At 27.2% G+C, this 11,106-nt stretch overlaps 1 protein-coding gene across 1 annotated transcript; it reads left to right on the top strand.

The window, feature by feature from the left end:
• The first annotated feature begins 550 nt into the window (after positions 1–550).
• On the top strand, positions 551–10,819 carry LOC113384479 (carcinine transporter-like). The gene is made up of 10 exons (XM_026622194.1): positions 551–675; positions 3,219–3,466; positions 4,515–4,612; positions 4,702–4,864; positions 5,163–5,339; positions 5,752–5,901; positions 6,184–6,408; positions 7,264–7,478; positions 7,635–7,822; positions 10,490–10,819. Exons 2-10 carry the CDS (start codon positions 3,234–3,236, stop codon positions 10,715–10,717), a joined length of 1,677 nt encoding a protein of 558 aa, XP_026477979.1. The 5' UTR covers positions 551–675; positions 3,219–3,233; the 3' UTR covers positions 10,718–10,819.
• Positions 10,820–11,106: the final 287 nt, after the last annotated feature.

The raw sequence follows: 11,106 nt of genomic DNA, 5'->3' as shown, positions 1-11,106 counted from the left end.
TGTTATTAAAAAGAATTTTTATTCTTAAAAGTTTCAATAGTTTTCAAGCAAGAAAGTATAAACTACAATATAGACAGCATAAATTAATTAAATTTACTTCTCAATTAAAATAAGCCACTGAAATTAAATATTAGTTCAGTAAATTTTAGTTTAGAAGTTTATTGCAAATATATAAAAGCATTATATTTATTCGTTCATATGTTTAAATTTATTACTTCACTATCATTTATATACCGCACTAATAATTGAATAAATACAATTTAGCTTCTACAGCAGAATCTCAACCAAGATTGATCTTCCTAGATAAAATATTAAACACACGTGATAATGTTCAAATACATTCTCCAGGTGTGCCATAAATCTATATCATAGATAAGAAATGCACTAAAGAATTGTTTAAAATAGCTATGCTAATTTTAAAACAAACATTAAAATTTATTAACAAATTATTTATTTATTTTTTATGTTTGTTTATATATATATATAGTATTTGGACTAGAGTGACTGCTGTAGTGTTTCAAGTCAAGAAAAGTGAAAGCACAGGAAAATTAAATTTGAGGAAAATGTAGAGACATGGAAGCTCAAGTGAAGAACCAAAATGTATAAAACCGGAGAAACATGATAGGGTTTTTACAAATTGAGTTTTATCAAAGGATAATTAAATTATTGAAATAGGTACAGCATTATGAAAATGAAAACATCGGCAAAATGCTAAACTCTAGCTCACATATACAGGCGCACACGCATATTTTTCCCATTGTTGGTTTCTCTTGGAATTCACTTTTCTCGATGTGGCTTGGATGGAATTTTCCACTTTCATAAATTCAACGAATAATATAATTTATAAAATTTAATCATATTTATAAACTGTCAAATTCTCCAAATTTAAAAAGTAACGATCTTTAAAAAAAATCAAATACTCAATCCAACAATTTTTCTTAACGTTTAAAGTATTCAAAACGCTCCAAAGAATGTAGATAATGATCAACGATATTGATTATGAGGTGAAGTAATCTGCTACTATCAATTAATAGCCTGGGCATCTAATTGGCATTTTACTTATAATATTTTGTTTTAAACTGACGACTACGTCTGACTTTAATCATTTCATTTTCCATAAATAAGCTTGCTTTGGGAAGGTTATCATATCAACACGTGCGATGTGGAAAACCAAATTTGAACGAAAAATTCTATGTGTACACCCGTGTTGTATTATATTTGCTTTGCACCTTATATGCTCAAGCGGTATTAAGTTGTCACCTGAGACTGTTTAATGGACATATTATAATTGAAGTTCAGTTTTAATTAGACCATTAACTAGAATCATCATGGTGTAATATTTTAAATTTAGAGAAAGGTATGTGAGGAAAATAGAAAGTGTCAAGTGATTTTAAAATAATATAAATATAAAATGTTAGATAAGTATTACATAATAATATAAAATAAATAATACAATATGATGAAGTTAAAATTTTAGCTTCGTTAAGAGTGTGATATTAGAGAGCCGATTACTATGTGATATTGCCAAGCGTTTCTTTGATATTTATTTAAAAATCACATAAATTCATTTATCTAAGTTACCGCAAAATTTTCTATTACTGTGGGTATTATTTTAAATTTATATGCGTGCAATTAGATTAATTTACAATCACAATCATTATGAATAATTTGCCTTGGAAAAAACAATCGTAACAGTAAACAGATTTTGCGGTAAGTACATGGCAAATCACGATTTTTTCTGTAATACCCACAAAACAAGTTTTTATTATTAATCATTGTTTTCATGCAATGTCTGTTTATTTAAAAATGAAATGGTGATTCAAGCTGTATTAATTTATTGATATTTCAAACACGCATGTAATTAAAATACACAATTATTTGAGTGTTAGATGAGTATAACATATCTTTAAGAATTGGAACCAATAAGGATTAGTTAGTATTAATTGAAAAACAATTGTTTGTCAACTACTGTTTAAACAAAATGATTTAATCATATATTAATTTAAAATGATTCTTTAATGATAAAGATATAGAGCCTGAGAACTTGATAAACAACTAGCTTTACTAAATAAAATAGATTCTCCAAAAATTCAGTAAAATTTATTAACGTTATTCCAGCTAAAAAATTTTAAGATATTTCAACCAATAATTTTAAATGTCTGATTTCTTAAACATAAGTTTAAAAACAACGTTTATAAAAGATAACTTTATAAATAAATTTGAATTGAACAATAAAATAAAAGAAAGAAAAAGAGCATATAACTGCAGAAACAAAATCAGTTTACTTATCTTCAAGTAATTGATTGATATGCGTTTATTATGAAACTTTTTTTGGCGATATATATCATGGTCTTATAGAACTTACTGAAATACTACGGCCTTACGACAAGAAGTTTATTTTTTAAAATTTATGAAAGTTTGAGAAAATGAGTCGTTTTTTTGACGTTTGTTAAAATTAAAATTAGACGATTTACTTGATATAACGATAGAGTACTTGGTCTTAATGAATACACTGGTTCAATTAAAAAAATATTGATTTTTGAAAATTTGCTTTGAGAAAATACTCCGATTAACGTATTCGTTCGTTTTCAATTATGTGTAATAAATCCACTCGAAATAATTTTAATCACTCATAAATTAATTTATTTTTCATTGATTGAGTCGATTATTTACACATATCGAGAAGTTCATGTAAATCGTTAATGTTGTAAGTGTGATATCTAAATTATAAGAAAAATTCATCTAATACAATTATTATAAAAACACATAAGTTCTCTACATCATATTTTAAATTTATGAAGAGCAAGTTTTAAAACTTACCCTAAAGCGGTAACAACCAAATCAAAAGTTTTGATTATGACATCAAAAGTTTATAATTTATTCCAGAATTGTGAAATTGGTGACACTTTTTTCTTAGCCGCGCAAAGAAAGTTCCTTGTTTTAAATTTACCTTTTAATTGAAAAATAGTTAAAATTTTCATTATGGCACGGATCTGTAATATTTATTTGTTAACTAATTTTGCAACAGCATTTATTCATAATCCTATACAAATTCTATCAACTTGACATTCTTTGGAACCATCAACTTTTTCAAATGATTATAATATATAATATATATTTAATATAATAGAATACTTGACAAGAATGGAGTGATGGAACATAAATCAGCTGTAAAACTAGAACCATTAAAAATTTAAATAAAATAAACATTATTATAGCAGTTAATCAAGAAAATGCCTCACGATAAAGATGCCGTGTTCGATAAAGTTATGCAATCTGTAGGAGACGATGGAGCCTTTCAAAAACGATTCAACTATTTCTACAATACTGCAATGGTTGCCTTGACTGTGATGCCCTATATTAACATCGTCATGATGATGGCAGTTCCTGATCACTGGTGCCATGTACCAGGCAGAAACGAGACCAATTACTCACTCGAAGAGTGGAAGGCATTGACATTGCCAAGGTTTGTAATAGTATTCCTAAATTTTATTATACCAGTAAATTATGAATTATTTTAACTATGGTTTGAATGCAGAAATATATTGGAAGCAAAATTTGCAATCCGGGTATGTTAACGCGGACAATAAGTCAGAACTTCATTAAATCAATAAATCACGATTGAAAATCGATTAACTCTGAATATTTATGAAGTATATTAATTGAAATAAATATATAAAAAAGTACAATATGACGAATGGAAAACATTATCTCGTTTAGCAAGTGTAGATACAGCATACCATAATAAAGCATTGTGGTCAGACATATGAGTAAATTAAGCGAATTCTAGGAACTAATTTTTAAATGATATCATTGATTGTAAATCAATCTATAAATATGTTGTAGCAGAACTTTATTCACATATTAGAAATTAAAAATAACTAGATGTTATGATTCACTTACCTTTTGCCGAGACTGATGGAAAATGTAAACTAAGTCCAAACATTAAATACACCGATCTCTTAGGAGTCTCCTGAAAGAAAGAAAATAATGACTATATGAAATATATTAAATATGAGAATTTCACTAATATTTGATTTTTATTTATTTGTAAATCTAATTTAGTGTACTAGTTTGTCTTTTAGTAAATATATAATATAAATAAGATAACCCATTACTATATACTAGTTCATTCATAAATTGAAAACAAATTTAAATATTTATTAAAAGGGATTTATATATTACAGAAACACCAATAAACATTTATATAAGCATCGTATAATAATATAAATTCGGAACTTCTGTTTTCCAAAAATAAATTATTTTTTGTTAGTTTGTCCTTCGTGAAATTGATTCAATTATCTCGAACAACAATTTACAATATAAAAAGAATATAAATTTTTATTATATTTTATATTTATTATATTATATATTTAATTTATTTTTGTTAAAACATAAATCTATCGTATGCTCCGAACTTTCGTTTCGGGATAATATCAATATAAGCTATTTTTGGGTACTATTTTACTTTGTACTTTAAAATGTACTATTTTAAACTTTTTATATTACAACAGAGAATATAATTCCAAAGGACAAATCGACTACAGCTCTTGCAATATGTACAATAAATCATGGTCTGAAGAGACAAATAAGATTGAAAGTCAAATAATACGTAAGTAATCTAATATGTAAGTATGAATGTGAATATTAAAATATCGTAAACTAAAGAAAAATAATAGTTTTTATTTTTTGAAAACAAAGCTTGTCAGCATAGTTATGAATATGACAGAACATGGTATTTATCAACGGCTCCATCTGATCAAGACTGGGTTTGTGATAGAGAACTGTATGTAACTAATACATTTGCTATAGGACGTGCAGGCGAAGTCATAGGTACATTTATCTTTGGTCAATTAGGAGACAGGTAATTAATTAGTTTGAAAAGAATAAATATTTTCAGCAAAATTATTGGATATGCTATTATTTCTTTTATATAAGGCCAGAAAATTTTTGATTTAACTAATAATTTCAATTATTCTGCCAAATTCTGTTCTCATCATTAGTTGCTTTTTTAACTGAAATATGAACAAGTTTTCCAATAATCTTTATATTATATTGCCGTTATATTACATAATCCGCATGCATCGATTACGACTTAATTACGATTCATTTATGTTCTCAATTTAATTAATGAGAATGATTTAATTAATGATTTCTTGCAGGATTGGAAGAAGACCAGTATTTTACTTAAGTCTCATCACAATCGTCACCGGAAGACTAATTACAGCATTTACTTCCAGTTGGTTTATTGTTTTTATAACAGCGGCTTTTCTTGGTTCACTAACATCTACATCTGTTTTTCAAAGCCCTTTGATAATTGCGATGGAAATATCCAGAAGGTATGAAAAAAAACCCATTTGGTTATTCTAAATTCACAATAGCTTATATATGATGTCTCTACTTGCAACCGATTTAGAAATGATAATAAGTACAACATATATTTTAAATATTTATGTTAATTTTGCCAATTATCAACATAATATATCCTAAAATTATTTTTTATTGCACGTTCAAATAAAAATATGTTATATGCAAAAACAAAATAAAAGAGTTAATGAAAAAAAAACTGTAAGTAGCTTTCTACATTACCATAGTCCCTTGGTCTTCATACCCAAACGCAAAGAAGCATCACTTACAAGTAAACAGAGTTTTATCAAAAACTAATCTGGAAACATACAAACCAGTATGGCATTTTTATAGATAATAACTTAAGTAAAAATATAAATAATTAATTAGTTTATTCTTTCTTAGTGAAGATAGAGCACACATTGCCATGATGCAGTCCATCGGGTGGACCAGTGGAATGATTCTTATGCCGTTACTGATGTGGGCGACGCGAGATTGGTTTATCTTTGCTTTGGTTAGCACTATTCCATGTACAATATTTTTAATTCATAATAAGTAAGTTAATGTTAAGTTCACTACTCGACATCTTTTACATTTTGATATCTTAAATATTTTTTTTTGCTTTTATAATATATTTTCATCATACAAGTAACTTATCAATGCCTTCCCTTCCTTCATTTTATTCTAACCTTCATTTTATTAATATATTGACTAATACAAAATATTACTTGATGATTATTGGCAGTTGTAGAGAAAATGTAATACAATTTTAAGCGTTTATTAAAAGGCGATTTAAAAATCGCTTGATGCATATATACCAAAACTTTTCAATTTTAGGTATATGATTGAATCGCCAAGATGGTTGGCAAGTCGATGTAAAATAGAACGATGTGAAAATACATTAAAAATCATTTCCAGCGTAAATAAGACAACTCTTAATGAAGATGCAATTAGAGTGTTAAGAGAAAAATCCTCAGGAAAACCAGAAAAAGTTTACGGAATCATGAGTTTATTTTCTAGTTTACGTTTAGCTAGAAATACTACACTTATTGTGCTTTGCTGGTAAGTTTTCACTTAATAACACTAACAAATCCAAAAAGTAATTCCATTCAATTATATATATATAGATTTTTTAAATATTAAAATAATAAAACCAGAATAATAAACTAATTTAATTCATTTCATAGAATTTGCATGAAATAATTTTATTGCTGTAGAAAATTATAACAATTATAAATAAAAAAAAATCAAAATACTTTTCATGCAAGTAATTTGCTATGAGAATTTCATCATTATGTAACGTTGTTAAATACCCAATACGTAGAAGAAACAAGCAAGTTTCAGATTTCATGACAAATCGTATCACAAATTTCATAAAAAAAATGACAACATTTATTATTCAGTCAATATGTGGTCCAACATAGCAAAAAGTTATCAACAAAAAGTTCAATTTGATATTAATTAGCAACCAAAAAACGTGGTCATGACCATTGGTATTGAATAATAAATAACATAATGCGTTTGTAACAATTATCTGTTGCATACTCAATTATGTATTTCATACATATTTTATATATTTGCAATTAAAATTATATTAAGTAAGAGAATGAGTTAAGAATAGTGTATCTAGAAGGCAATCCATTGATAAGATTATATTAGATATATTTCTAATGAAGGATTAATTTAAATAGATTTCGCAGCCGAAAGGCTATTATGGGAAATAAAATTAATTAATTCTTCAATTTAAAATTTAAGATATTTTATAAGTAAATAATATTTTAGAAATGCCTTTATAGTATTTTTATAAAAATATTACTTTAGTATTAGAAAAGGGCAAAACCCAATGATGAGGCTTGAAAAATTATAAGATTTTTTATATAATTTTTCAGATTTTTACATTTTTAATTTAATTTGCAGGATTGTATGTTCCGTGACGTATTTTACATTAATTTTGAACGTGAGCAATATGGGAGGTAATCCATTTCTCAACTTTTTATATCAATCGGCAGTAGAATTACCAGCATATCTACTAGGACGTTTCTCCAGCGACAGAATAGGAAGACGTTGGACCTCTGTAGCTTCTTTTGGAATTGCTCTGGCAGCATCTTCCATTCTTATATGCATTGCCAATGGTAATTACAAATACATCATATTTATTGTCACATATTTATCTTTATCTCCAATTTTTACAATATTAATAATCACTATTTAATTTTATTAGCTTAAAAAAGCTATTCAAAAATAACTATGGATTCTAAAAATGAGATTAATAAAATTTATTATTTCAGATGAATCCCTCCAGAATTTGGTATCACTGTTAGCCGTGGTAATGAAATTTTGCATAAGCATCACGTTTTATGTTGTGAATCTGCAAGCAATGGAAACATATCCAACCTGTTTGAGGCAGACAGGAATTTCCATTGGAACTATAGTTTCAAATGCATTAGGAGTATTAGGCCCATACATTGTATACTTGGTATAATATTTATATATAGAATATTATTAAATAAGTGTGTGTTAAAATAATTCATAGTTTAGGCAAAGTACATCTCATAATAACAAAATGCTTGCTAACAGAAGTGTTTACAAAAATGCATAATCATGTCCATCTTCATATGCATCTTAATTATTTTGTTGTATAAAACTAACCACAACGGAAAAATTATGTAAACTAGCATGTCCCTGAACAAAATAAAACCCCATGCTTAATTTAGTACTATTAATGCTAATTCAGATTAATTTCAACAAACGGTTTTTCATTATGAATATATTGATGTGTTATTAGCATAATTTAACACATCTTGATAGATGCATCATGGGTAATTGCACATAAACATTTATGAACAATAATAAAGTGCAAACATATAAAATAATTATAGTTTAGATTAATAATTACTGGATATAATGGTGTATAATAAATAGTTTTATAATGAGATAATTACCTTTTCATAAAAATGCTCAATTATATTCTGGGCATACTGTTTAGAAGAATTCACCTTATTCTTTGTCAATACGATTTTTTTTATCAAATCTGTTTCATACATTCCCGGTTCAATTTGAATATTAAAATTAGGTATACACATCTCGTTAGGTACATCACAATTATTTATTCACTCATTCGAAGTGCTCTATGAAAAGAAGAAAACATCAAATATTTTTCTCGCATAAATCTTGGACACCAAGGACAATTTCTAGATTTTTTTCCCTAACTTCTATCTTTCAAATAAGAATTTTATTCATAACTTTTTAAATTAATCATCGCATTCAAATGGATATTTTACTTTAAAGTTCAGACAACATTGCTATCTAATACCTTCCTTAGATCAGATAAAACCTAATCGTATAGATACTATAGTCTTCCTCCATTACTTATATCCTGATTGCTCTATGAAATTCATTTTTCAGCATTGTCATTTTTGGTCATCCCTTGTTTATGACCTCAATGCTGGCCAATAGATTTTTTCCATGATTTTTTCCATAAACTGAGCAAAATTGCTTATTTTCTTAATCCTTGCAAAACAAGCGAAATTTTATATTCCGCAAATATTTTTGTCCTTTTTGTGTACTCAATATTTTATTATATATTATATTATATCATTTTTGACCAACATTTCGCGAGTTTCAAAATAATTTCTAATGCGATATCTTATGCCTTCGTCATGTATAATTTATTTTAATCTCTATTTGTTTCCACATTCATTAATTTTCCTCAATAATTTTAATTTGTGGATGATAAATGGTGTTTAAAATTTCATTACCATCATAATGATTAATATTTATTATTATATTAATGATGTCAAACCGAGGTTTTATTGCTCATTTCCATCCATAATGACATTATTAACTTTGTTTTGTGTAGTAAGAGTAAAATTGCGAGCTAATGGAAGGCTAGTGCAAAAATATTGATTGCGAACGAACAGAACATTCATTGCATAATTTTATACCAAAATTGTAACATACTCAGTACTAACATAAAATTTATTTGCGGTGACTACTTAAGTCAGTATAAAAAACAACATCCGTGTGAAACATTTCTATTTTCGATGGGTTGATGTAATTAGAGCCTTTGAATTTCGTTGTGTCCTTTCCACATTTCAATGTTGTTTCCAACTATTTTAATAAAACTATGTAATCACAATTCACGGGTAATTACTTAATTGACTTTAGCTTTGTATGACCAACGAACGAAATAAATTAATGTGTTATTTTACGCATAACATACTACAAGGTACAGAGGTATGATTTTAATTAAAATAGACTTTAAATCAATTTTTGTAAGTATTAAATATATTTAATATTTATTTGTTTCGACAACAATCAGTACTATATATGTTCTATGAGCTATTGTTAAGTGATTGCTTCACCTAGTATTAATAGTGCAACCCAGTGGTAGACCTCATGAGATTTCGCAGCAATTTTCTACCTCATGAGATTTTGCAGCAATACCCACAAAAAGCTATTTTCACATATCACACATAGGTTGTCACATTACTTAGATAATGATAGTAAAACTAATGACAAAAGCAGATTTCTATGTCATCCAATTGTAACTGTACAAAAACGTGTCATAATGACCTCATACGGTTCACACATGTAGAGAGACGCCCGGTGTAATTTTTATTCAATTCAAAGTAAAAGGAAATTTACTATGTATATAATTATATTTTGTTAATTTATTCGAGTAAACATGCTTGAAAGCTTTTATATTTTTTCTATACATTTATGCTTCTGGTTTTGCGTATAAAGGAAGTTTTTATTAATGCAAACTATCTTTTTCAAAACATGTTCTTATAATGAGTATATCATGTCACGCCCAACACGAATGTAGGATATTGAATCAGTAGTATTTTGTGAAGGTTGCTTTGGCGTTGGTACTTTTCCCTTTAATCTCATACTTTTAATATAGTTATAACTGCCACTGGCGTACATGTTTTATATCTTTGATGAATTACCCCAATGTTTTCATCATATGAACCAACGATTTCTATTCCATTTCGCCTTTGTAGTCATCAAATATACTCTATTTAAAAACTATCATTTTATGTAAAAAAAGGCAAGCACCGGTATTATCATGCAAGTGACATTGAGCTATGCCGAGTAAACAGACAGAAACCTGTATTTAAATATTTTCGTTTCATCACAGGGAACCACATATGACGCCAGATACCCGTACGCTGTACTTTCCGTAATGATGATGGTGGGCGCGACTTCCGGAATGTTCTTGCCGGAAACTTTACACCAAAAGTTACCGGAAACGCTAACTGAAGCTCACGTATTCGGCAGGGATCAGGTGTTCTGGAGCTTACCGAAAAAAGGTGTATCAAAGTCTACAGATACGGCCGTCAAGAAATTATCACAAGAAGACTGTTAAATAGTTATAATTTGTATTGTTATACATATGTTTCTTATATAATAAAATTATATTTATTGTACATAAATTATTGTGCTGAATTTTAAAATCAAATTTAACTAATCTAATACAACACAAATTTTTGTTATCAATTTTCGAATTCCATAGATATCAAATATATATAGTATTTACTATATAAACAAATTATTATTCAAATAACATTATTGAATTAAATATTGAAATATGTATCTTTTGCATTGAATTTAATCTTAAGTAACTATGTTGTAATTTCTTGTTTGTTTGAGCAGCGATTAGAATTCTGTTTATTCGTTTTTCTCAATTACAGTAGCTTATGTTTTATGAGATACTGTAAAATGGTTCATAATGCAACTCAGTGGTTGACAAGCCTC

This window comes from Ctenocephalides felis, unplaced genomic scaffold (assembly GCF_003426905.1).
Source record: "Ctenocephalides felis isolate EL2017-DRISC unplaced genomic scaffold, ASM342690v1 CF-g0.4_SCAFFOLD_03571, whole genome shotgun sequence".
In the NCBI taxonomy this organism is placed as follows: Eukaryota; Metazoa; Arthropoda; class Insecta; order Siphonaptera; family Pulicidae; genus Ctenocephalides; species Ctenocephalides felis.
The sequence above is the reverse complement of the archived record's forward strand: the minus strand, read 5'-3'. Positions and strand labels throughout refer to the sequence as shown.